At 47.4% G+C, this 22378-nt stretch overlaps 6 protein-coding genes across 6 annotated transcripts; 1 reads left to right on the forward strand and 5 right to left on the reverse strand.

Moving 5' to 3' along the window:
• Positions 1 to 668: 668 nt before the first annotated feature.
• F5147DRAFT_437260 (uncharacterized protein) lies at positions 669 to 2173 on the forward strand. The gene is made up of 4 exons (XM_041429857.1): positions 669 to 1007; positions 1063 to 1151; positions 1205 to 1282; positions 1340 to 2173. Exons 1-4 carry the CDS (start codon positions 780 to 782, stop codon positions 1878 to 1880), a joined length of 936 nt encoding a protein of 311 aa, XP_041286665.1. The 5' UTR covers positions 669 to 779; the 3' UTR covers positions 1881 to 2173.
• Positions 2174 to 2183: 10 nt separating this feature from the next.
• On the reverse strand, positions 2184 to 6849 carry F5147DRAFT_723003 (hydroxymethylglutaryl-coenzyme A reductase-domain-containing protein). Its single transcript, XM_041438954.1, has 7 exons — positions 6257 to 6849; positions 5799 to 6200; positions 5202 to 5744; positions 4861 to 5094; positions 3831 to 4803; positions 2928 to 3780; positions 2184 to 2873 (listed from the first exon to the last, which is right to left on the reverse strand). The coding sequence occupies exons 1-7, from the start codon at positions 6557 to 6559 to the stop codon at positions 2420 to 2422; spliced, it is 3762 nt and encodes a 1253-aa protein (XP_041286666.1). The 5' UTR covers positions 6560 to 6849; the 3' UTR covers positions 2184 to 2419.
• Positions 6850 to 9231: 2382 nt separating this feature from the next.
• F5147DRAFT_619830 (uncharacterized protein) lies at positions 9232 to 12225 on the reverse strand. Its single transcript, XM_041432599.1, has 13 exons — positions 11482 to 12225; positions 11378 to 11431; positions 11251 to 11326; positions 10931 to 11201; positions 10849 to 10873; positions 10650 to 10738; positions 10514 to 10597; positions 10425 to 10466; positions 10348 to 10368; positions 10051 to 10298; positions 9823 to 9999; positions 9685 to 9776; positions 9232 to 9638 (listed from the first exon to the last, which is right to left on the reverse strand). Exons 1-13 carry the CDS (start codon positions 12006 to 12008, stop codon positions 9374 to 9376), a joined length of 1971 nt encoding a protein of 656 aa, XP_041286667.1. The 5' UTR covers positions 12009 to 12225; the 3' UTR covers positions 9232 to 9373.
• Positions 12226 to 12704: 479 nt separating this feature from the next.
• On the reverse strand, positions 12705 to 15311 carry F5147DRAFT_779888 (uncharacterized protein; the record flags this gene model as incomplete). Its single annotated transcript, XM_041442373.1, has 12 exons — positions 12705 to 12921; positions 12971 to 13062; positions 13110 to 13286; positions 13337 to 13587; positions 13639 to 13659; positions 13717 to 13890; positions 13945 to 14059; positions 14133 to 14176; positions 14235 to 14505; positions 14558 to 14633; positions 14684 to 14737; positions 14791 to 15311. The coding sequence occupies 12 exons, from the start codon at positions 15309 to 15311 to the stop codon at positions 12705 to 12707; spliced, it is 2013 nt and encodes a 670-aa protein (XP_041286668.1).
• A 529-nt stretch (positions 15312 to 15840) lies between these two features.
• On the reverse strand, positions 15841 to 18795 carry F5147DRAFT_840739 (uncharacterized protein). The gene is made up of 12 exons (XM_041444321.1): positions 18144 to 18795; positions 18037 to 18090; positions 17911 to 17986; positions 17589 to 17859; positions 17506 to 17530; positions 17305 to 17393; positions 17079 to 17252; positions 17002 to 17022; positions 16703 to 16950; positions 16475 to 16651; positions 16336 to 16427; positions 15841 to 16288 (listed from the first exon to the last, which is right to left on the reverse strand). The coding sequence occupies exons 1-12, from the start codon at positions 18665 to 18667 to the stop codon at positions 15973 to 15975; spliced, it is 2067 nt and encodes a 688-aa protein (XP_041286669.1). The 5' UTR covers positions 18668 to 18795; the 3' UTR covers positions 15841 to 15972.
• Positions 18796 to 19395: 600 nt separating this feature from the next.
• F5147DRAFT_437409 (uncharacterized protein) lies at positions 19396 to 22316 on the reverse strand. Its single transcript, XM_041429858.1, has 13 exons — positions 21775 to 22316; positions 21667 to 21720; positions 21541 to 21616; positions 21231 to 21489; positions 21148 to 21172; positions 20939 to 21027; positions 20806 to 20889; positions 20714 to 20755; positions 20636 to 20656; positions 20333 to 20583; positions 20092 to 20283; positions 19946 to 20037; positions 19396 to 19892 (listed from the first exon to the last, which is right to left on the reverse strand). The coding sequence occupies exons 1-13, from the start codon at positions 22239 to 22241 to the stop codon at positions 19676 to 19678; spliced, it is 1869 nt and encodes a 622-aa protein (XP_041286670.1). The 5' UTR covers positions 22242 to 22316; the 3' UTR covers positions 19396 to 19675.
• Positions 22317 to 22378: the final 62 nt, after the last annotated feature.

The following is a 22378-nucleotide window of genomic DNA, read 5'->3' on the forward strand; positions in this document are numbered from 1 at the left end:
AGGCTCGTGACCAGCCTGGCGTACATAGACTACCACGGTTGCACAAGTTCAATAAATTCTCACCACCTCAAATTGACGCATAGTCAGACTGGTTACGAGTCTATCGGTTGCCGTGAAATCGTGCTTTGGACTGCAAAGCCGAGCGGAGTTGGACTTAGAACCGTCAATTTCAGGAGCGAAGCGGAGAATCCTACAGATGGCCGGCCCATGATGCACATGATCAATGATGCATTGATGCATAAAGTTTTTACATTGCCAGAACTTGGTGACCCCCGGGAAAGCACCTCTTTCTGGGAAGTTGACCCAAGCTTGGAAAGTCTCGCCGCCGAGCCTGGACCTGCGGACAACTTACCATGAATGATGACCAGGAATGAGCAGCTGAACTTGAGATCAGCTTCTACAATGTAATTTCGAGCTGCAAAAGCAACAGGAGGTGTCGAAGTCAACAAAGGTAGGGACCACAACTGCTGTAGACTGCCAATGATTCTTAGATGGTCCTAGCAGGGATGTCGATGATCAAGATGGAGCACAATTGTTGTGACATATGCCAATCCATCAGAACCCGGAATGTGGTACGGGTGAAAGCTAGTTGAAGCCTATCGGTAAGTCTCTGATCCACTTCAACGTGTCAATGCGAGCGTCTACCCACTCATGCTTGCTGTGTCAAATTCCTTTGTATCAATGCGCGGAACGAAATAGTGGACAATGCATTCACGCTCCGCCACATCAATAATGACAGTGGCTCATGACCACTAGTTGCTTCCGCAAATGTACGGTTAATGAGATCCACAATCACACATCGGTCCACAACGAGCGTCTGTCCACAATTCAAAGTGTCTGTCTACAATGCCACTTGCACCTCCAGGAATCCGTATAAATATCAATACAAATGCCTACCCAGCATCATCACCCTCAAGGATATTCCGCATTCACCTCAGACAAAATCAACTTATACCCCTCGCTTATATTCCTCCACAATCAGTCATTTCAAAATGGCTGTCATAAAGGTGAACCTAACCCCGACCATACGTCATGCACTAAAACTGAATTTGGAACGTGTAGACCTATGTTTGCTCTGCTCAAACTGACTGTAACAAAACCTTTACTAAATATAATGACCTCAAGAAACATGAGGCCGCACATTCACCCAAGTCCGTGATTATCTTGTATGGTATACGATCCACTGACATTCGTTCACTGTCAGTGCCCACATATGTCGTGTTCCCGGCTGTGACTTTGCGACTTTGTCCAAACCCAGCTTCGAAATCCATTCCGACAGGCAGTGAGTACTCCTTCATAACTGACGACCATTCCACCTAATTAACAACAACAATTTTAGCACCGGTGAACAGCGTTACAGATGTCCGCACGGTTGTGGCTATAAGACCCACAACCCTGCCGCACTGACTCGCCACCGCAAGATAGAGCATGGGCACCTCCCTCTTTCTCGCGCCGCACGCGGCGGCGGTCATACTGTTGCCGCATCCGCATCACACATGACCGCATCGACTGCATCCCAGCCGCAGCCGCAGCCGCAGCCGCAGCTTCAGCCCCAGCCTCAGCCTCAGCCTCAGCCCCAGCCCCAGCTCCTGCCGCAGCTTCAGTTTCAGTTCCAGGCTCAGCCCCAGCCACAGCCACAGCCCCCTCAGCAAAACAACTTCAATAACATGTTGGGGGCCTTTTACGGCGGGCCCGCGAGGCCGGCCCCCAATCCGTGGCAGCCCCCCGCCCCAGCTTATTCCTACCAATATCACCCATCGGTAGGATACTTCTATGGCCCGACATATCCCCAGAACGGCTATGGCGGGCTCGCGAACGCTGGCAATGGGTTGAATGCGGGCTACATGTACCCCGGATACATGCAGGGGCCCCCTAACTAGATGCTGGGGCGTGATTAGTTTGCGTGAACTCAATAATCTCAATCACGCAAATGTTGTCAAGGACTTGGTTTCCCGCAGGAACGTTCGAAACTGGGTAAAGTCATGAACAGGACAATGAAGAAGATAATACACAGCCTTATGTTGGTTGTGGAAAAGTGGCGAAGAATATTGTAATATGTATTACATCTGCGAGTCAGATTTATATTGATTTATGTAAATGGTGTCGTGTAAAATTATGTTATCATTTTGTAAAGTCATAATAAAAACCACGTTGACTTCCACGTTTTTACTAAGACGCACACCGCAATAGTCAATCGTGAGGTATGCATTGAGCGCACAACATACAGGCGGTCAACAAGCTTGCTACGTAGTATAAGCCAACTAGCTACAAATATACAAAGATAAAGATCCTATAGCTATTTTCCGTCTAAATGCTGAGCAAAGGCAATTGGAAAAAATATTGATGTATATAAATGAGTATGACAGTCTAAAAGAAAGAAAAATGCTAAGCGTCAGGTCGCAGCCAGTCTGTCAGTAGACTACTGAGATGGCTTCTCAGTCTCCGGGTTAGCTGTGTACGGGGGTAATGATGTCGTCGATAATGAATGCGTGAGGACAGAATCAGAACGCGGTCCGAGACTTTTCTCGGCGGTCTTCTGCTCCCAAACGATGTCGCTGGCGATGAGTCCAGGGGTAACGGGCCGTGACGACGTTGGGGTGTTGGCTTGGGAGCGGTTGTGGACAAGATGCGCACGGACGAGATGACCGGCGGCGAGAGCACTCAGGAGCGAGAGTTCACCGGCCATGACGGAAGCAGCAATAATACAAGCAAGGCGCTGCGCATTGTGGCCGGGAGTGGTGGGGTGTGCGCCCTTGATTCCGAGCATCTCGAGGACGGAGCCCTGAGGACCAAGAACAGTGCCTCCACCAACAGTGCCAACCTCAATCGAGGGCATTGAGACAGTCATAAGGAGATCTTCGCCGTCGTTCGTTCTACAGACAGTCATCAGTATCAAGCATCGTCAGCTGATAACAATTGCGACTTACGGTTCCATGAGGGTCATGCAATTCGAGCTCTCCACGTTCTGCGCAGGGTCCTGACCAGTAGCCAAGAAAACCGCAGTCAGGATATTTGCAGCATGTGCATTGAAGCCACCAATCGAGCCCGCCATAGCACTTCCAACCAAGTTCTTCTTTGTGTTAAGATTGCAGAGCGCCTCAACCGTGGTTTTCAACACGCTCTTGACAACCTTGCCAGGAATAACGGCCTCAGCTACCACACTCTTTCCGCGTCCCTCAATCCAATTGATGGCAGCAGGCTTCTTGTCTGTGCAGTAGTTGCCCGACAGAGCAAGCGTGATCATCTCCGGGAAATGCTTTTGCACGACCTCAAGCGCCTTCTCCGTACCCTTGGAAATCATGTTCATGCCCATAGCGTCACCAGTGCGTGTTGCAAATCGAACGAACAGCGTACGGCCAGCCATTGCAGTCTTGAGGCGCTGAAGCTTGGCGAAACGCGACGTCGACTCGAATGCCTCACGAATGATCTCAAAGCCTTCTTCCGAGTCAATCCATGCCTTAGCTTCTGCAGCCATGATGATGGAAGGGAAGTCGATTGCAGGTCCTCGCGTCATGGCGTCGTTGGTAAGGACGGTTGTGACACCTCCGCCTGCATTCAGGGCCTTACAACCACGCGAAGTAGACGCAACAAGTGTGCCTTCAGCAGTAGCCATGGGAATGTGGACGAGCTCGCCATCGATGTTGAGGGGGCCAGCTACACCAAGAGGAATAGGGATGTAACCGACAACGTTCTCACAGCACGCTCCAACGACACGAGAGTAATCGTAGTTGTGCATGGGGATATCCGAGTACTCAAGCGATTTGGTGTCAGTGGCACGAGCTAGGTATCGAATGAGCATCAATATCCCTGAAATATGAAGACAGACTTACAGATCAATGCACGACGAATGGTAACAGCCCGCTCAAGATCACCAAGCACTTTCTCCAAAGCATATGCCGCAATCTTCCCGTTCTGTGCAAGCATGACAACCTCTTCGTCATTGAGCGTCGCAAGAGCCGCTGACACAGGACGAGGTCCATTCTCAAACACCTCGATGCACTGCTCCAACGACCGAATGGGGAATTGAATTGGCTGGACCTCTCTTGGTGCAGGTGCCGCTTGTGCGCGGAGCTTCATGTCAAGTATCTGTGCAGACACACCAGCGGTAGCGGGAATTGCAATGGGTGCAAGGACTCGCATAGGGCGGATAGCAACCGGACGAAAGATAGGCTTCTCGGAATCTGAAGAACTCGGCGAGGGCGGCTTCGAATCACCAACTACGAAGGATGACCGTCTGCGTCCACCAGGAGCTCTAACTCCAGGGGTTACTATTTCCTCATCATCCTTCTCGCGTTTCTCGGCAACGACCGACCTAAAGCGCACATTGTTGGGCTGCAGTCCACGCATGGCACCCTCAGCAATGCCCTTGAGAAGGTAACCATTGAGTGCCACGCTGACAGCGAGGACAAGGACGATCCATTTTGATAGAATGGGGTCGCCCACGAGTGTTGTCCAACCAGTCATGAAGTTCTCGATCGCCTCGGTAGATCTGAATAGTGCGCGAGGACGAACTGGACCTGGTGGCGTGACGCGGATGTACAGGGGCGGCGCGATCTTGACAAGCAGATCGGTAGGTGCAGACACGTTAACTTCACCTTCGACTTCTACTTGAAGAGTGGTGTCGATAGCAGCAAGGTTGGCGAGGACACTGGTAATGGCAGGAGAGGTGATGTCAACTCTGTGTGACACCGAATACTCGGTTCTTGCAGAGTCAATCAAGGTCTGAGTCTGGTACCTCGAAATGGTTGCAGGAGTGAGCGTGGTTGCGAAGTTGAGAATGTGCACAGTTAGGAAGGATACGATCTATTCATTTGGACATCAATGTGACAGGAAAGGAGGTCAGGTGCGGCAGTGACGTACGAGAAGAAGTTTGAGACGTGCGAGAGGATTCTCTTCCTTAACTTCTGGCGGTGGGCCGTTTTTCTGTCTGAGCATAGAACCCTTGACACCCAATAGGGATTCTGATAGCTGACGCCTAAGACTGGCGTCCTGGACTTGAGGAGGTGAACGGACGAGCGCACTTGGCTTGCGTTCACTAAGATTATGCGAGCTCCGAGATCTTGTCATATCACGAGCAGCTTTGATCCTCCGAACCTAAAACAATCAGGCACCATGAGCGTTGTTCTGGAGAACAATCAGAGAAAGAGCCATGTTGACCCTAACCCAGTTGATCCAAAAAAGGAAACCGTATGATCACTAACCTCGACCATAATTGCCAACATCGCGGCATAGAAGGTGCCAAACAAAACACAATCCAACGTCAGTGTCAGTGCCGCAAGCGCACAGAACTCCTTCAGACCACCAACTTTACTCTTCGCTCCCATGGAGAGGACCGCGATCTCAAGCGCGTAATCACGTAAGATGGCATTACCGCTGTTTTCGATGGCTTCCATAACTACTTCGCCAGCAGGTTTCATCTGGCCACGCCACCTGCCCTCTTTAACCGGAGACAACAGATGAGGATGGTTGAACACTGCAGCTGCAAGACGGAGAGGCTTGTCGAAACCAACCGTGCACACAAAGAAAGGTAGAGCTTCAGTGAGGCTGATGGGATCCAAAGGAATCTCGAGGCAATGCGAGATGGGGAGAGCGAGCATGAATGCAAGGATGGATGACGACAAGATTGCAAGGCTGAGCTTCAAGTTGGAACCAAGTGCGCGAGCTGAGAAGAACAGGCGAATGAATGATGCGTGCATGAGTATATAGCCAATGAGAACGAGCAAGATGTCCAGTGAATCCGCTTTCTAGATTGCAGGTGAGCATGACAAGAATGACATAATAGGCTTCGGACTACTGACCTTGGTAAGCTCCCAGAACCGCACAATAAGAGCTCGTGCAGCATAGGCCATCCATTTACCACCTTTCATTTCTCCGATGGTCTCCGTGACGTGGGTCTCTATTTGGTATCTGACTCCAAATTCATCAGCTGTGAAACCGGGTTGATGGTTCAGCGCGTCAACAAATGCATCGCTAGCGCCAGCAGCAAAAGACAACGTGACTGTCTTCGACCGCGAGGTTTGGAGGGATGCGGTGGTGAAACATGAGGCGGGTAATGACGATTCACCGGTCACTGGATAATAGCAAAGCGACGTGTATGTCTCGCCTAATGGGGTAGAGAGGCCGTGAACTATATGGTGCGTAATATTATCAATAGATTGGGATAAGGATACGAGGTCGACAGGTGCAGAGTCTGCAGTGACCTGGCAATGAACGTGTCAGAATCATGACGACACAAACAAATTGGACAAACACTGACTGTAGCTGAAGACTGAGCGGAATCTAATGAAAATATTAATTGTTGTAATTCCAATGGACGTGAGTCAGCTGTTTTGACGCGTTTCAAGTACCAGTCTTCATCGACGCCAACCCACTCGCCATCACGCAGTAATGCATGGGCTGGACGGAGTGTTGAAGGAACGGATGGAGCGAAGAATGAAGAGTGTTTGATTGCTGAAAGGACCTGGAAGTATGCGAGAGTTCCGACGATGGCGAAGAAGACTATTGTTTCAATTGGTGCAAACACGGTGCGTCCAGCCAAAGGCTGAAGAATGGATCGCATTGTGTCCACCTAGAGACAGTGAAAAAAGTGGGATGGATGGGACAGATGTTGGCGCGTCAGAAGCTAGTGAAAAGAACCAGAAGTTGGTCAATAATTGGATACGAAGTGAAGCAAGCCTAAGCAGTGTCACTGTTACGGGAGCAGGTTGTACTCACTGTGAAGGACGACACGCTCGTGCAAAATATCGCGATGAGCAAGTGTCGGAATGGACTGCCTAGTGTGATGGCGGCGCTTCGTTTAGCCAGTCTCAATAGAATGAGAGGCCTTGTGAAAGGACTGGGACAGGGAATGGTACGACGGTCAATTCTCACTTTTTATTTACAGTGCATGTAATCGGCTAATTATGGAATACAAAGACCCCAGTCACCACCCAAGTCGGTTCGGTTCTCTTTCGTCCCTGCACTGGTCTATACTCCGGTTTAGCTTGGACCCGAGCTCGCGACAGACTCGGGTCCAAATCTAATAGAGGAACAACCTAGTTATTGCGCGCTCGATGATAACACCATACTAGTATTGGCCTTGTGAACGTTATTAGAATATACAAAGTGTATCACCCCCAAGGTCCGGTCTTCAAGTTTCCCCATAGAGCCAGTTCCAACCCTCCGGTATAGTCGTTGCCAACGTTAGAGTCCACACCATCAGGACCAATAACAGCAGTCGACCTTATTCAATTAATACAAAGTCAGAGCCAGCGCGTCATCCCTCGGGGTCTTTTCCATTTTGGTCGTCCCAACGCGGTGATTTGAAGATTCGGAAGTGATGCTTTTGTATCCAAACCGATGCATGATGCACAGTGGCAGTAGCTCAAGCACCCATTTGCAGCAACAAATTATGTGCCTGCTGTCTCAAACAGAGACAAGCCATGCATTTCGGAATGTAGGTGCACGTATATGATTGATTCCACTTTGACGTACTCGAACCTAGATACACAATCTGAATTGGATGCGTCTTTGAGTCGATAAGACATCGTACGTGTTTTAAATTTTGGATAAGACTGAACGTGTATAGCCATTCCGTGACATACGCGCGCACGCGCCCATACTTATCACCAGAGTTCTCCTCCGCATCTCCCCAGCCGAACAACTTATCTTGATATCAACCAGCAAATTTTCAGGTTCCTGCATTGTTCTTGCGGAATTTATCAGATATTATCACTCTGACAAATACACACAACAGCCCTTCATAGGAGGCTTCCCAACATAGCCAACGTCCGTCGAGTATCCTTCCGCATTACATCCGCTCAACTTGAAGCATCTTTAGAATTATATATATATGCTTGCTTGGGCAGATCTTTCGTTCTTCGCCAGGGCACACGACTCAATGTCCCTGGCAGTTTTCTCTGCATGAACGCAATGTTTCCGTGCATGTTTGCTTTTTTTTCGCTCTCATGGTCTCGTACGTCTTCAGAGCAGATCACCACGCCTGTCGTGGTGCTCTTTTTTAGGTAGTGGTCAAGCCATGTCTTGTTGATTCCTGGCCAGACTCTGCCAGAATCTATTCCAGTCCGCGGCTGGACACCGTAACAACAACGTCATCCTTTGTAATCCCCCTTGCTAATCTCCCGTCCCTGGGCCTTCATCGGACTCGTCTATCTTCGGTAGCCAACCGAAGCGAACGAATGACGCTTCTTCAACGTTCAAAGTTACAACGCTTTTGATCGATAACGAGACTACGTAAAATAATTAAATCGTACGATTTCGCTCTGAACCAGTGAGCTACTTGGTATCGACCTGCCCAATCAGACGTGCCACAGCACATTTATATCCGAGTATGTATTTTAATGTTTCTATCAGCGAGGCTAGCGCAATTAATTGTCCTGATTATAGATTGTCTAACGTTAACGAGTGATCATGTTTCACTGGGTCCACCTTTCGATTCGGTCAGTCTCATCCGGATCATGCCAGATAGTTTATGATTCTGAAGACTGAGTTACGGTTCCCAGGGTCCTCACAATTGCACAGCATCGGACCCGCTGGGAATATATCCCCAGCCAGCAATGCCAATTCATATCCTGTGATTGCCAATGACCGAGTCTCGTTCCCAACGTCGTCATGTGTCCTGCATGATGCATCGATATGTATGACTGTGACAGCTTTCCTCTCAATGAAAAAGTGTCACCTTTCATGAAATTCAGTAACGTTTGACTCACACGAACTTTCTGACAAGGCCCGTTGCATGAATTCACTTTACTTCTACGGATCGCACTGCCCGTGATGCTACCCCGCCCAAACTCCACCACCGTAAACGTCACCGTGACCATCTATGTCATGAGCATACGTCAGTATGTGATTCACTTGATCTCTTGATGGTTGGATCGACGACATTCTACTATGGTACTGCCAACCTGCAATCACCTACGTCAGTCTCGATTGGCAAAATCAATGTTAACATACTCTCCGAAAATCATACATGAGTTCCACGTGAGCCATGACAATGAATCGATATCATAGTACGTCCATGTCAAGACTCCGGCGATCTGCAAGTGCAGATCACCCGGTCTGCGACAAGGTAAACGCTGTCATCCATAGTTCAGAGACACTTTCTACATAAGGTGGTAGTCCCCGGCCGGATATACACTTCCGGTGACCCGGGATGAGCCTCGTGATTTTAGCTTTACACTGCTTCAGTCGTGCTTCTTAAATACTGCCACGAGACCGGCAGAAGAGACAGAACAATAAACCCGGAGCTGATATTTACATTACATCCTGTATATAGATGTTCGAGAGGAAAAGGGTAACTATGGCATAAATGGACCAAAATGCTATAAAGCTGCACGCGCTACAGGAACTCCTTCGCAATCATAGACCATACAAGTTAGACATGAGATGGGGTACTGGCCGTAGGTGGCATTTGTTCTATGATCCTGTTCCACAGGTAAACAATGAATTGGCTCGTGTTCCTGTACCGGATGCGAAGCCACCGTCGCAGGAGGGACCCAGCGTGAATACGATTTGCAGCCAGTACACACCACATGGCTAGGATGACTATGACGACCCATGTCGGATACGCGATCGAGATGATGGCAATACCAGAAGTGCGGAAAATTACAACAGACAATGCTGCAGCAAAGAATACTATTCTGTCGAACAATGAGCCGCTGATGTAGAATGTGACAGGAAACCTACCCCCATATCAGAAGGCCGAACGGTAGACTGAGCATGAAGGGAAAGCTTTCCAAGCCAAGCACGGAACCCGCCATTCCTGTTAGGAAAGAAACCTGAGGGCGTAAAGATTATCGGATCAACAAGGAGATATGAACACACCCCGTCCGTGATGGAGCCTCGTAGACTCTTATTAACATGTCCAACCAATAATAGTGTGACTATTAACGAGCCCATGACGCAGAGAGTAGACATGTAAGATAGGAGGGTCGCAGGCGTTTGAGTCTCGATAGATGGGACTGCGAGAAAGCTGATATCAACAGCAAGCATCACAGTAGACTGAGATGGTCATTGACTATGATAACAACATGAAGTAAAAGTACAACTCACAAATATGGTATATCCGTTCCAGTCGCTATTTAGCTTGTCTATATACTGCTTCCACCGCACATCAACGATTTTTTGATCGACCAATATCCTGTGGAAGGCCCTGCTCTGTGCATCAGGGGATCCAAATAAAATAACGTTCATCGCACGAAAAAGCATGTTTTTGGAGGCGTCAGATTCTCCGTATAACGATTGGTCTACGTCAAGTCTGGCGCTTGGCTGTCCACAGAAATTCATGAACTTTGTGCTGCCTAGCAAAGTAATCAGGAAATGTAGATAGCAGACTACTAGCCGAATCACAGAGATTTTTCATAAATCGAGCTGACATCATTAAACTTATCAAAAGCAATCAACCGACCGTCCATGATTGGACTTACCAGCGATCCATACAGAGTGCTCACACTCCTTGTTAGTACTGTCTAAAAAGACGATCAGTAGCGACCCCCCTCATCGGTAAATGATTCACCCTTAAGAAGATCTACAAGGCTGAGCATACTTGCAATCTTATCCGAGGTAAAAAGTGTTAGGGGTGTTGCAGAAGTGATACCGTCTATCGCAAGTTAATCTTGTAGGGCATGAAACACTTATTAATATTTACTCACCTGCCTGAGTATACATGACAAGTTCTTTGAGTTCCATGGCGACATCTTCCGGAAGGGAGCGTTTGTTTGGGAATAGTTCAATGTGTGTCCTGTCAATATCATGGTATCCAAATTATGAGGCAAGAAGGGCTGTTGCAAAGTGAGGTCATTGACGTTGATCAAATGAGGTGATGTGCGTACTTCTAGAGGTCATACGAACCAATACTGTGTTTCTAGTGCATACTCTAGGAACGACGTGAGCACAGAAGCTCGAAATGGAAGTATTCCACGAGAGAACTTACTGATGTGGCTCTTGCGCTCTACACCTCGAACGCCTTCCATAAGGGGATATGATGTGTGGTCTTCGAACCAGAAAATAACGCGTCTTTTGTGGTCAACAAAGTAGTAGCCCATTATTTCTTTGCCATCCTGCATCATGAACTCCAACGCGAGCTCGACAGATGGCTGCAAAAAGATGTCTGCATTGCACGCTTCCTTGTACGCCTTTTCAACAGCTGTGGCTAATTTGACAGCAGTTTCAGGATCTCGAGCATTGGCATCAGTGAAAACTCTCTAGTGTGCGATTTAAGTAAGGCCGCATAGGAACGGGAGGTAGACGCACTTTATATGGGTGATAGAAGATCAAAGCCCCTTCTGGTTGCGTGAGTGGCTCCCATCCCGCTATCGGATCAAGCTCTCTACGAGTTCATTTTCAATCTCGTCCCTGACTTTCTTACCATCATGCTTACTCTGAACAGTCCAGAGGACCTTTTTGAACCAAGAACGCCTTGAACTCATTTTTACTGTGAGTATGGATTAGAAACAAAACTCGCTCAAAATATAATTTGCGTACGCTCGCACATTTCTCCAGTATCGATTGATCTGGCGGGGTATAATGGGAATTAGAGTGATGTCAAAGGTTTGGCCTTGCGCTGCAAGAGGCGATGGCATAGTGACTTGAATATTGTTTTTGGGGATGCTGAGTTCGAGTACAGAGTCTGACACCAATGGAGCAGAAGAGTTCGAAGGAAAGTCTGTGTTCAAAGCTGCATCATTCGACCCTCCATGAAGCCCAGGAATGATCTGAAGATGCTGAGTGTCCATTTGAGGTTGGGATCCTTGGTTGTGTAGACTCTGTAGAGGTGCCTCGAGCAACGGCACTGCAAGGCTCACAGGAGGCGCAGGCTCGGAGTCGGGTTGGTTCAAGTTGGTCCCAGGCTGAGAGCTCAATGCTAAACCGCCAGGCCATTCACGGAAATCTTCTTCCTTCCCATTCAGGATGGATTGACAGTGTCGGATCAGTCGCAGGAGTACGGAGAGGAGACTGTACGATCGAAATGCGGCTGTCTTGACAATGTGCCTCAGCCAAAAGATGAACATGATGGAAGCGAATAGAGCTGGGCACTAAAACTAGATGACTTTGTTTCAAACTAGTAAGTAAGAAGAACGATGGGAAGGGTAGGAGGATGAGTGTACGATCCAATGAACGGCACGACACACGTCTCGGATTAACGCCGGAATCGCTCTGAGCGCCAAGATTGTCTTTACATTGACACTGTGATAACCCGCTAGCGCTGGATCCTCACATAATGTTGGGGTCAATTACGGAGGTGTTTTGCCACTAATTCCTGCGATACCATATATAGAGAACGCGCTTGTCACTATCTATCGTGATTGCGGAACTCAAGCGGAACTAAAAGTGAGTGCATGCCAGTGTGTTGAGTGCTAGTATCCTGTAACGTACTTGCGGCAAGGAAATGATACATGTAAGGACTAGTATACAAAATTACACCACCTAATTGGTCGTCGCCAAGCCTCAACGCCTACAAATTGATAATGTTATCATAACAGAACTGGACATACTAGTACCTAAGAAGGCGGGGAGGCTATCGTCGTACATTTTTGCAGAAAAGAGATCTAGACAAGCCTTGCACTAGGAAAGATCTAGAGCTAGTAAGTTCCATGTAGGGCTATTCAGGAGGAAACGTGTATCATATAAATCAACTTGTGAAACACCATGTACTAACCATATGCGTGTCGCGCCACAGAAAGTCCCCTGCAATAAGATAACACAGATTAGCGATGAGAGATTATGATGGGTCCCGCAGCCTGAGGTAAAACATGTTCTATGATCCAGAACCTCAGCTGAGAAATGTGAATGTTATTGGCGGCAAGTACAGGCCACGTCGCCAGGACGAATACGGCGACCCAAACTGGAGATGCGATTGAAATGGCGACAATACCAGAAGTGCGAAAGATTAGGGTGGACAATGCTCCAGCAAAGAACGTCATTCTGTAAAAGGATGAGCCACTAGTACGTGGAATATAACTTAGAAACTGACCCCCAAATCAGAAGTGCAAACGGCAGGCTGAGCATCAGGGCAAGGCTTTCGAGGCCCAGCATAGACTCCGACATTCCTACCATAAAAGAGGCCTGTGGACATAATTGATGTAGGTAATGCGATCAAACAAAAAACTTACCACGTCTGCAGCGGAGCCTCGCCGGCTGTCATTAACTTGTCCAGCCAAGATCAGCGAGACCACTAAAGAGCCCATGGCGCAGAGGGAAGACAGATATGTTAAAACGATCGCGGCTGTTTGAGGCGCGATAGTTGGGACCGCGAGAAAACTAATGTTGACAGCGAGCATCACAGTAGACTGAGACGGTCATTTATTGCATGACAATTTGAAACGAAAGCACAACTTACAAATATTGTATATCCATTCCATTCGGTGGTGAGCCTATCAATAAAACCCTTCCATCGTGGTTGAACGATGGTTTCATCGACCCATATCCTGTGAATTGCCTTGCTTTGAGCAACTGGGGATCCAAACAGAATAACATTCATGATACGAAGAATGAGTTTTTTCGAACGGGTGTCATGTTCTCCATATAATGATTGATCTACGTCAAGTCGGGCACCTGGTTGTCCACAGAAATTCACAAACTTCGCGTTGCCTAGTAAAGTAATTAGGAAACGGAGATCACGGACTACTGGGCGAAACTCACAGAAAAGCCTCATAAATCGAGCTGAAATCAGTAAACGTATCAGGAGTAATCAACTGACAATTCCATGATCAGACTTACCAGCAATCCACACGGAGTGTTCACGCTCCTTGTTAGTACTGCCTAAAAAGACGATCAACAACAACTCTCCTGCATCAGGGAATGATTCACCCTTGAGATGATCCACAAGGCCAAGCATACTTGCAACCTCACTTGGGGCAAAAGGTGCTAGGCACGTTTCAGAAGTGATGTTTTCTATTACAACTTCAATTTGTATACGATGTGAAACACTTATTGATCTTTACTCACCTGCATGAGCATGCATGACAATTTCTTTGAGCGTTATGATAATATCTTCAGGAAGGACGCGTTTGTTTGGAAATAGCTCAACATGTCTCCTGCCAACGTCACGGTATTGTAAATCCTGGGAAGTAGAAAGTATCGCTGTAACAAAGGGTGAGTCCATGTACTTTTGTCGAGCGATGGAACATGCGTACATCTGAAGGCCACACGAACCAATACTGTGAATCTAATGCATACTCTGGGAACGACACAATTACAGGAGCTCCAAACGAAAGCCTCCCGTGGAAAGAACTTACTGATGTGGCTTTTGCGCTCTACACCTCGAACATTATTCACAAGTTCAAAGCATTTGTAGTCTTCGAACCAGAAAATGACACGTCTTTCGTGGTCGACAAAGTAGTAGCCCAAAAACTCTTTGTCCCCCTCCACAAAGAGCTCCAATGCGAGCTCGACGGAAGAATCCAAGGAGATGCCTGCCTTTTGCGCGCCTTCGTACGCCGTCTCAATAGCTTTGTTTATTTTGACAGCAGTTTCAGAATCTCGAACATTGGCATCAGTGAAAACTCTCTGGTGTGTGTCTTGAGTAAAGTCATGTACTGGGAGCAGGCGGTGGACACACTTTATATGGCTGATAGAAGAATAATGCCCCTTCGGGGTGCGTGAGCGGCTCCCATCCTTCTACTGCAGCAAACTCCCTGCGGGGACATTTTAATCTCATCCCGGGCTCTCTCACCGGCATGCTTACTCTGAACAGTCCAAAGGACCTTTCTTAACCTCAAATGGCTTGTACTCACTATTTCTGTGAGTATGGATTAAAACAGCAACTCACTCGACATAGTATAATTTGCGTACATGGGAATATGCCTTTCATATCGTCTGACCTGTGGTTCAGGTACAATGGGAGTTAGAAAGATATCAACGTTCTGTCCTGGCGTCGTAGGAGGCGGTGACATGGCGACAGTCACGGGGATACTGGGCTCGGGCATAGACATTGGTGGAAACGGCACAGCAGAGCTCCCAGGAGATTGTGTATCATGAGCTGTGACATTAATATTTGTCCCTTCGTAGGGCTCTGGAATTGGCATATGAACGTCCATTCCAGATTGGAATTCTTTGGTTTGCAGAGGTGCCTCAAGTAAGGGCACTGCAAGGCTCACAGAAGGCGTCAGCTCGGGTTGGTTGGCCACTGGCTGAGAGCTCGATGCCAAACCGGGCCGCTCACGAAATTCCCCTTCCTTTCCATTCACGACAGATTGACAGTGTCGGATCAGTCGCAGAAGAATAGAGAGGAGACTCCTGTACGATCGAAATGCAGTTGTTTTGATAATGACCCTCAACCAGGAGATGAACATGCGAATGTATCCTTCCCGCATGACGACGGAGGTAAACCTGGACTGAATGCAAAAGCTATACCTTTGTCTGCTGGCGGGCGAGAGAGGATGAAGTGTTGAGGATAGATAGTCTGGAAGGGATAATAGTAGCCACTAAGTGCACAGACGACCTAGTATGATGTGGTGGTTGTTCATGTCGTCGAGTAATTAGTACTAGTAGATGCAGCGCACTGGCGCCAATTATCGTCGGCTACATCCGGGCAGGATACTAGCCTGGATAAGTTATAGGCTCATCCTCACCTGGCACTGTCACTGCAAGCAGTCATACCGATGACATGGTATGTCCATGTCAAGACTCGAGGGTGATCTGCAAGTACAGATCACCCGGCCCTCTGCGGCAAGGTAAACGCTGTCATTCATGATCCATAATTCAGAAACATTGCAAGCACACTCAATTCTACACAAGGCGGCAGTCCCCGGCCGGATACCTCCGGCGACCCGGGATGAGCCTCGTGATTTTAGCTTTCAGTCGTGCTTCTTAAATACTGCCACGAGACCGGCAGAAGAGACGGAGCAATAAACCCGGAGCTGATATTTACATTACATCCTGTGTATAGATATTCGAGAGGAAAAGGGTATGGCATAAATCGCTATAAAGTTGCACGTGCTACAGAAACTCCTCTGCAATCACAGACCATACAAATTAGACATGAGAGGGGGTAGTAGCCGTAGGTGACACTTGTTCTATGACCCTGTTCCACAGGCGAGAGGTGTGCTGTCCTGTGATCCAGCACCACGTGTAAAGCTGGTGCCACAGGTAGATAATGAACTGGCTTGTGTTCCAGTACCACATGTAAAGCCGCATGCAGACGGACGTGATGTGCATACGATTTGCAGCCACTATGGGCCATACCGCTAGAGTGACTATGGATACCCACATCGGAACCGCAATCATGACGACAGTCACAGAAGTGTTGTTGAAAATCACGACAGACAGTGCTGCAGCAAAGAATGCTATTCTGTCGAACAATGAGCCGTCCGCCCATGTAATGTAACCGAAACGCACCCCCAAACAAGAAATCCGAACGGTAGACTAAGCATAAGCGGAAAGTTTTCGATGTCGAGTGTGGGATCCGCCAGTTCTATTAGGAAAGAAGCCTGAGGGCGTAAATAATATAGGATAAACAATAGAAAGATCAACATACCACGGCTGTATTAGAGCCTCGTAGTCTTTTATTAACTCGTGCAACCAATAATAGTGTAACCACTAACGAGCCCATGGTGCAGAGGGTAGACATGTAAGATAGAAGGGTCGCAAGCGTTTGAGTCTGGACGGATGGGACTGTCAGAAAGCTGATATCAACAGCAAGCATCACAGTAGACTGAGATAGTCAGTAACTACGAGAACAACATGATGCATAGGTACAACTCACAAATATTGTATATCCATTCCAGTCGCTGTTCAGCTTGTCCATGTACTGCTTCCACCGCACATCAATGATTTTTCGATCGACCAATATCTTGTGGAAGGCCCTGCTCTGAGCATCAGGGGATCCAAAGAAAATAACATTCAGGGCACAAAAAAACATGCTTTGCGAGGTGTTAGATTTTTCGTATAATGATTGGTCTACAATAAGTCGGGCGCTTGGTTGTCCGCAGAAATTTTCAAACTTTGTTTTGCCTAGCAAAGTAATCAGCAAATATGGATAGCGGACCACTAGCTGAAGCTCACAGAGATCTTTCATAAATCGAGCTGAGATCGGTAAACATATCAGAAACAATCAAACAACTGTGCATGATTGGACTTACCGGTGATCCACACGGAATGCTCGCGCTTCTTCTTGTTAACACTCTCTGAAAAGACAATCAACGACGACCCCACAATAGCGATCGACTCACTTGTAATAAGATCAACGAGGCTGAGAATACTTGGGATCTGGTCCGAAGTAAAACGTACTAGGGATGTTTGAGAAGTGATACTGTCTATCACGAGTCATTTCTTCAGGGCATAAAATACTGATTAGTCTTTACTTACCTGCCTGAGCGAACATAATGAGCTCTTTGAGTTCCACGACAATGTCATCCGGAAGGAAGCGTCTGTTTGGAAATAACTCGATGTGTGTCCTGCCAACATCATGGTATCTAAATTACGCGAAGCACGCAAAAGAGCTGTTGCAAAGTAAGTTTGTTGGCTTCGGTTAAGTGAGAGAATATGCGTACTTGAGGTCATACGAACCAGTACTGTGATTCTAGTGCATACTCTGGGGGAGACACGATTACAGAAGTTTGAATGGAAAGAATCCAACGGAAAGAACTTACTGATATGACTTTTTCGCTCTACGCCTCGAACAAAATTCATGAGGGAATGAGATCTGTTGTCTTCGAACCAGAAAATGACACGTCTTTTGTGGTCAACAAAGTAGTAGCCCCATGTTTCTTCGTCATTCTCCACCATAAGCTCTAACCCTAGCTCGACCAACGGATCCAAGGGGATGCTTGCATTGCGCGCTTCTTGGTACGCCTTCTCGACAGCTTTGTTAATTTTGACCATGGTTTCAGGATCTCGAACATCAACATCAGTGAAAACTCTCTGGTGTTTAATTGAGTAAATCCGTGTACTGGTAGTGGGCAGTAGACACACTTTATATGGCTGATAGAAGATCAAAGCCCCTTCTGGTTGGGTGAGTGGGTCCCATTCCGCTACCGGAGCAAGCTCCCTGCAAGTCCATTTCAATCTCGTCGCTGATCCTCTCACCGGCGTGCTTACTCTGAACAATCCAAAGGTCCTTTTTCGATCAAAAATAGCTCATACTCATTTTTACTGCAAGTAGGAATCAGAACTTCGTCAACTAACTTGAAATAAAATCTGCGTACACTCGCACATCCCTCCGATATCGTTTGACCTGATAGGGTGTAATGGGAGTGAGAGTGATATCAAAGGTCTGGCCTGGCGCCACCAGAGGTGGCGGCGTGGCGATACCCACTTCGAGGATGCCGGCTTCGGACGCAGAACTTAGCCTCGATGGCGCAGAAGAGTTCGGCGGAAAGTCCATGTTAAAAGCTGCATCGTTCGACCCTCCATGAAGCCCAGGAGTTGGCATCTGACGATCCTGAATGTCCATTTGAGGTTGGGACCCTTGGGTGTGTAGACTTTGTAGAGGTGCCTTGAGCAACGGCACTGCAAGGCTCACAGGAGGCGCAGGCTCGGAGTCGGGTTGGTTCAAGTTTGTCCCTGGTCGAGAGCTCAATGTTAAACCGCCAGGCCGTTCACGAAAGTCTTCCTCCTTCCCATTCAGGATAGATTGACAGTGTCGGATCAGTCGCAGGAGTACAGAGAGGAGACTGTACGATCGAAATGCGGCTGTCTTGACAATGTGCCTCAGCCAAAAGATGAACATGATGGAAGCCGAACACAAAAACTAGATGACTTTTTTTCAAACTAGTAAGTGAGAAGAACGATAGGAAGGGGTAGGAGTACGATCCAACGAACGGCGCGACACACGTCTTGGATTGGTGCCAGGATAAGATTATCTTAAGACTGGCATTGAATATTGAATATTAATGCGATGACCCGCTCCTCCCATAATGTTGAAATCGATTACGGAGGTGTTTTGCCACTAATTAGTTCCTGCGATACCATATGCCACGACTACGCGCGCAAAACTCGGACTCTTTGTTAGGGACAAGGCATCTATCACAATAGCCGATGTGGATCTAGCAACATATGAATACAAAGAGTATGCTCCCTTTGTGTACAGATACACTCTGATCTAGGCCTTTGTAGGTGCCGGTTGCTATTTTTCAAAATGTCACATGTACACACCTGTCAGATGAGGTTGCTAGCTCTGCGCATGTGGCTGAGTGTCACGCTCAAGCTTCCGACGGTTGCCTCCATACACAAAGGGATAGTAGCCTAGAAACGATTGACTCGCAAAATAGCAAGATTATCAATGTGTTCCATCCACACCCAAACTTACCCTGTCAAACACACCTAACGCAGCCGAGAAATCTCTGTATCGCCAGATAGAATGGGCAAACACAACCCACGAATAAAAAATTGTCCAGTATGATGGTGTGCTGGTTGTGCATGTCGTTGAGTAAATGATTAGGTACAGGATTACATACTAGCGCACTGGCGCTAATTCACGTCGGCTACATCCGGGCGGGATACTCAATCCTGCAGCCGCATCATGGTCAAGCACTAGATTTATAGGCTCATGCACTGTCACTGCAAACAGTCATAAGCTAACCTAGTGTTCGAGAACGATTATGTGTAAGCTGTAACTCTGACATGGTGAGAGACCAGCGTGAGTACAAGGACAGTACTACTATTAATAGTACAAGTGAAAGTGAACTACGTGTTAAAGTCAAGGATCCCATCCGCAGATCGAATGAAAGAAACTCAATCATTGCCTTCGTATAACGACCATATGTCCCATGATATCTTTCCAGTGCTTGATGGCTCGCCTAACAACAACCGAGACGTGTAAATCATTAGCTGCTAAGACCGGCCATGTCGAGAGGAGAAGAACAACCGCCCATATGGGAATAACAACGGTCAATGCAATGATATCGGTAGTATAGAAGATCAGTATCGAGAGTGCGATTGCAAAGAAAATCATCCTGCAACATTCCTCGTCAATATTGCGCATATCGCAAACTTTGGAACAACTTACCCCCAGATAAGGAGAGCAAATGGCAAGCTGAGCATCAAGGCGAGACTCTCGATGCCAAGGAGTGATTGGGACATTGAGAAAATGAATTTTGCCTGTGTCGGTGTGAGCCATGAGATAGGGCATTGGGACTACAGCTAGCGACGCACCACACTGTCAGCCGAGCTTCGTCTATTGTCGCTGACCTGACCCGCTAGGATAAGAGAAATCACGAGCGAGCCCATTGCACAAAGTGTGGACAGGTAAATGACAATCGTCACAGCTGGTTTTGTCTGAATGGAGGGATTATCTACTCCAGGAACTGTGAGGAAACTGACATCCACAGCGAGCATCACAGTTGACTGCCATCATGAGCAGGTCTGTAAATTCAAAGACCAACGACATACTTACAAACACAGTGAAACTGTTCCACTCGCTATTTAATTGGCTGATGAACTTCTTCCACCTAGGTTTGACCACGGTACTGTCCACCCAGATATTGTGGAGGGATTCGCTGTGAATCGCTGGAGAGTTGAACAGAACAACGTTCAAAATACGAATGAAGATGGGGTCGGGCTTCTTGCTGTTACTATCATATAACGATCGATCAGCATCAAGACGAGCACCAAGCTGCCCACAGAAATTGACAAATTTGGCCCGAACTATTTCGGAGCGGCGTTATTTGGGAGAAGAATGTAGATATAAGCCACCCACAGAACATATCCAAGTATCGAGCTGTGGTTTGAGACAAGTATATGAATATTCGACGAAGACTAGATTTGAATCTCATACCGACGATACAGACAGAGTGTTCGTTGACTTTTTCGATGTTATCTGCTTCTGATCAAGACGGATCCCGAAGATAATACTACTGATAGGCTGACCTTTCACTTGATCAACAACGCTGAGTATGTTTGATAGCTCATCCAAGTCGAAGGGAGAAAGTGATGTTTGAGATGTGATTGATTCTGCCAGAGAACTCATTACGTAGCCAAAAGGTTGCATAGAGCACCATACCAGCATGAGCATAAGCAATGATATCTCGCAAACAATTCACTGCCTGTCTAGGAAGAGCACGCATGTTTGGGAACAGGGTACAATGTTTCCTGCAGCATATAAGCGCAGATGAGTTAAGAGTAATACAATCAAAACCCGCTTGGATAAGTTTGATCACTATTTTTTCGATAGAGGGTAGGTAATTACTCACCATACGTTGATGAACGTACCAGTATTGCGCCTCTAATGCATATCCTAGGGTTTGAATAGATCAAATCGCTAAATCATCTCGATAAGTTAATTACACGCTCACTGATGTGATTCTTGTCCGAGACACCTCGTACGTGGATCATAAGTTCTCTGGATCTGACAACCTCAGGCCAGAAGATAATCCGTGCTTCATGATTTACAAAATAGTATCCAAAGACGCCTTCGGAAATCTTTTCGATAGCAAGCTCCATTGTGGCGCAAACATTGCCACTCTCTGCTGCCATTCGATTCGCTTGCTCGGCTGCAGCCAGAATATCAAGTCCAAGGTCATTCTCCAAAATATTCTGATCGGTGAAGACTCTCTGTGGCGTCACATGATGAGTGGTCTGAGCCATTTAATGATTCTTGCGCACCTGATGCGAGTTAAAGAAGAAGCGAGCGCCCTCAGGGTGAGTGAGCTGTAACCAGTCGGCAACTCTCATTGATGATCTGCAGAAATGTGGTGATGAATTTCATTATTCAACCGCAGTTTTCCTCACTCTGTAAAATTGTTCGGCCCTGGGCTAACTTCGAACACACGGAAATCTTTACTTCTACCGTTAGTGTTAGAAATACATTCAAGAAACGCGATTACGAAAAGGGCATACTGAGTGATATTCCTTTCATACCTACCGATTTGCGATGCAACGATTGGGCGAAGAGTAATCGCTCCTGGTTGACGGACATTAGGTACTGCCGAAGATGTCTGAGCAGAATAGGGTAGGTGATCCATTGGCACATGAGGTAATGGAAATGCCAAAGGACTCCCAACACAATTTTGAAAGGGTTCATCCTCCCTCTCGGGAGGGCGTACAGCAAGTGTTGTCACTGAGATCTGGTCTTGTGTCCCAACAGCAGGCTGAGTAGCTCCCATAATTCTATCAACGTTGGGTCTTTGTCTTTGTAAATGACTATCATGGTTGTACGAAATCCCGTGCAGTAGTCGACGGAGGAATATGATGACATGTCGGTGAATGCGGCACAGAACGATCACCGATAACTTCAAGAGTTTGAGGTGTTTCATGAACGTGACCAGTTTCCGCAATAAAGACTCTTTGAGTGACAGGGAGGCCATGAGTAGACTTACTTCAACCAGTGGGGCTCAGTACTGTGGTCTTGGAGGGTTTGGAAAAAGTTGCTGTACTTCAAGTGCCTGGATTGTGACTGAAATTTGGCCATCTACGCTCACATAAGCTGCAGTGTTATTATGAG

This window comes from Suillus discolor, assembly GCF_016758755.1.
Source record: "Suillus discolor strain FC423 chromosome Unknown F5147scaffold_94, whole genome shotgun sequence".
NCBI lineage: Eukaryota > Fungi > Basidiomycota > Agaricomycetes > Boletales > Suillaceae > Suillus > Suillus discolor.

Bases quoted from the DNA above. Each gene is read 5' to 3' on its own strand.
- F5147DRAFT_437260 (XM_041429857.1), top strand. From the start codon at position 780: ATGAGATCCACAATCACACATCGGTCCACAACGAGCGTCTGTCCACAA. The intron at 1,152-1,204 runs GTCCGTGATTAT...GTTCACTGTCAG, and splicing joins GAGGCCGCACATTCACCCAA to TGCCCACATATGTCGTGTTC. The intron at 1,283-1,339 runs GTGAGTACTCCT...CAACAATTTTAG, and splicing joins GAAATCCATTCCGACAGGCA to CACCGGTGAACAGCGTTACA.
- F5147DRAFT_723003 (XM_041438954.1), bottom strand. From the start codon at position 6,559: ATGCGATCCATTCTTCAGCCTTTGGCTGGACGCACCGTGTTTGCACCA. The intron at 5,745-5,798 runs GTCAGTAGTCCG...CCTGCAATCTAG, and splicing joins GGTTCTGGGAGCTTACCAAG to AAAGCGGATTCACTGGACAT. The intron at 2,874-2,927 runs GTAAGTCGCAAT...GACTGTCTGTAG, and splicing joins TGCATGACCCTCATGGAACC to AACGAACGACGGCGAAGATC.
- F5147DRAFT_619830 (XM_041432599.1), bottom strand. From the start codon at position 12,008: ATGTTCATCTTTTGGCTGAGGCACATTGTCAAGACAGCCGCATTTCGA. The intron at 11,202-11,250 runs GTGCGTCTACCT...ATCGCACACTAG, and splicing joins TCTTCTATCACCCATATAAA to AGAGTTTTCACTGATGCCAA. The intron at 10,739-10,848 runs GTTCGTATGACC...TGATATTGACAG, and splicing joins GCACTAGAAACACAGTATTG to GACACACATTGAACTATTCC.
- F5147DRAFT_840739 (XM_041444321.1), bottom strand. From the start codon at position 18,667: ATGTTCATCTTTTGGCTGAGGCACATTGTCAAGACAGCCGCATTTCGA. The intron at 18,091-18,143 runs GTACGCAGATTT...TCCTACTTGCAG, and splicing joins TATCGGAGGGATGTGCGAGT to TAAAAATGAGTATGAGCTAT. The intron at 17,987-18,036 runs GTAAGCACGCCG...ATGGACTTGCAG, and splicing joins GGACCTTTGGATTGTTCAGA to GGAGCTTGCTCCGGTAGCGG.
- F5147DRAFT_437409 (XM_041429858.1), bottom strand. From the start codon at position 22,241: ATGGCCTCCCTGTCACTCAAAGAGTCTTTATTGCGGAAACTGGTCACG. The intron at 20,284-20,332 runs GTAAGTATGTCG...TCATGATGGCAG, and splicing joins GGAACAGTTTCACTGTGTTT to TCAACTGTGATGCTCGCTGT. The intron at 19,893-19,945 runs GTAAGTTGTTCC...GGAATGTTGCAG, and splicing joins TTTGCTCTCCTTATCTGGGG to GATGATTTTCTTTGCAATCG.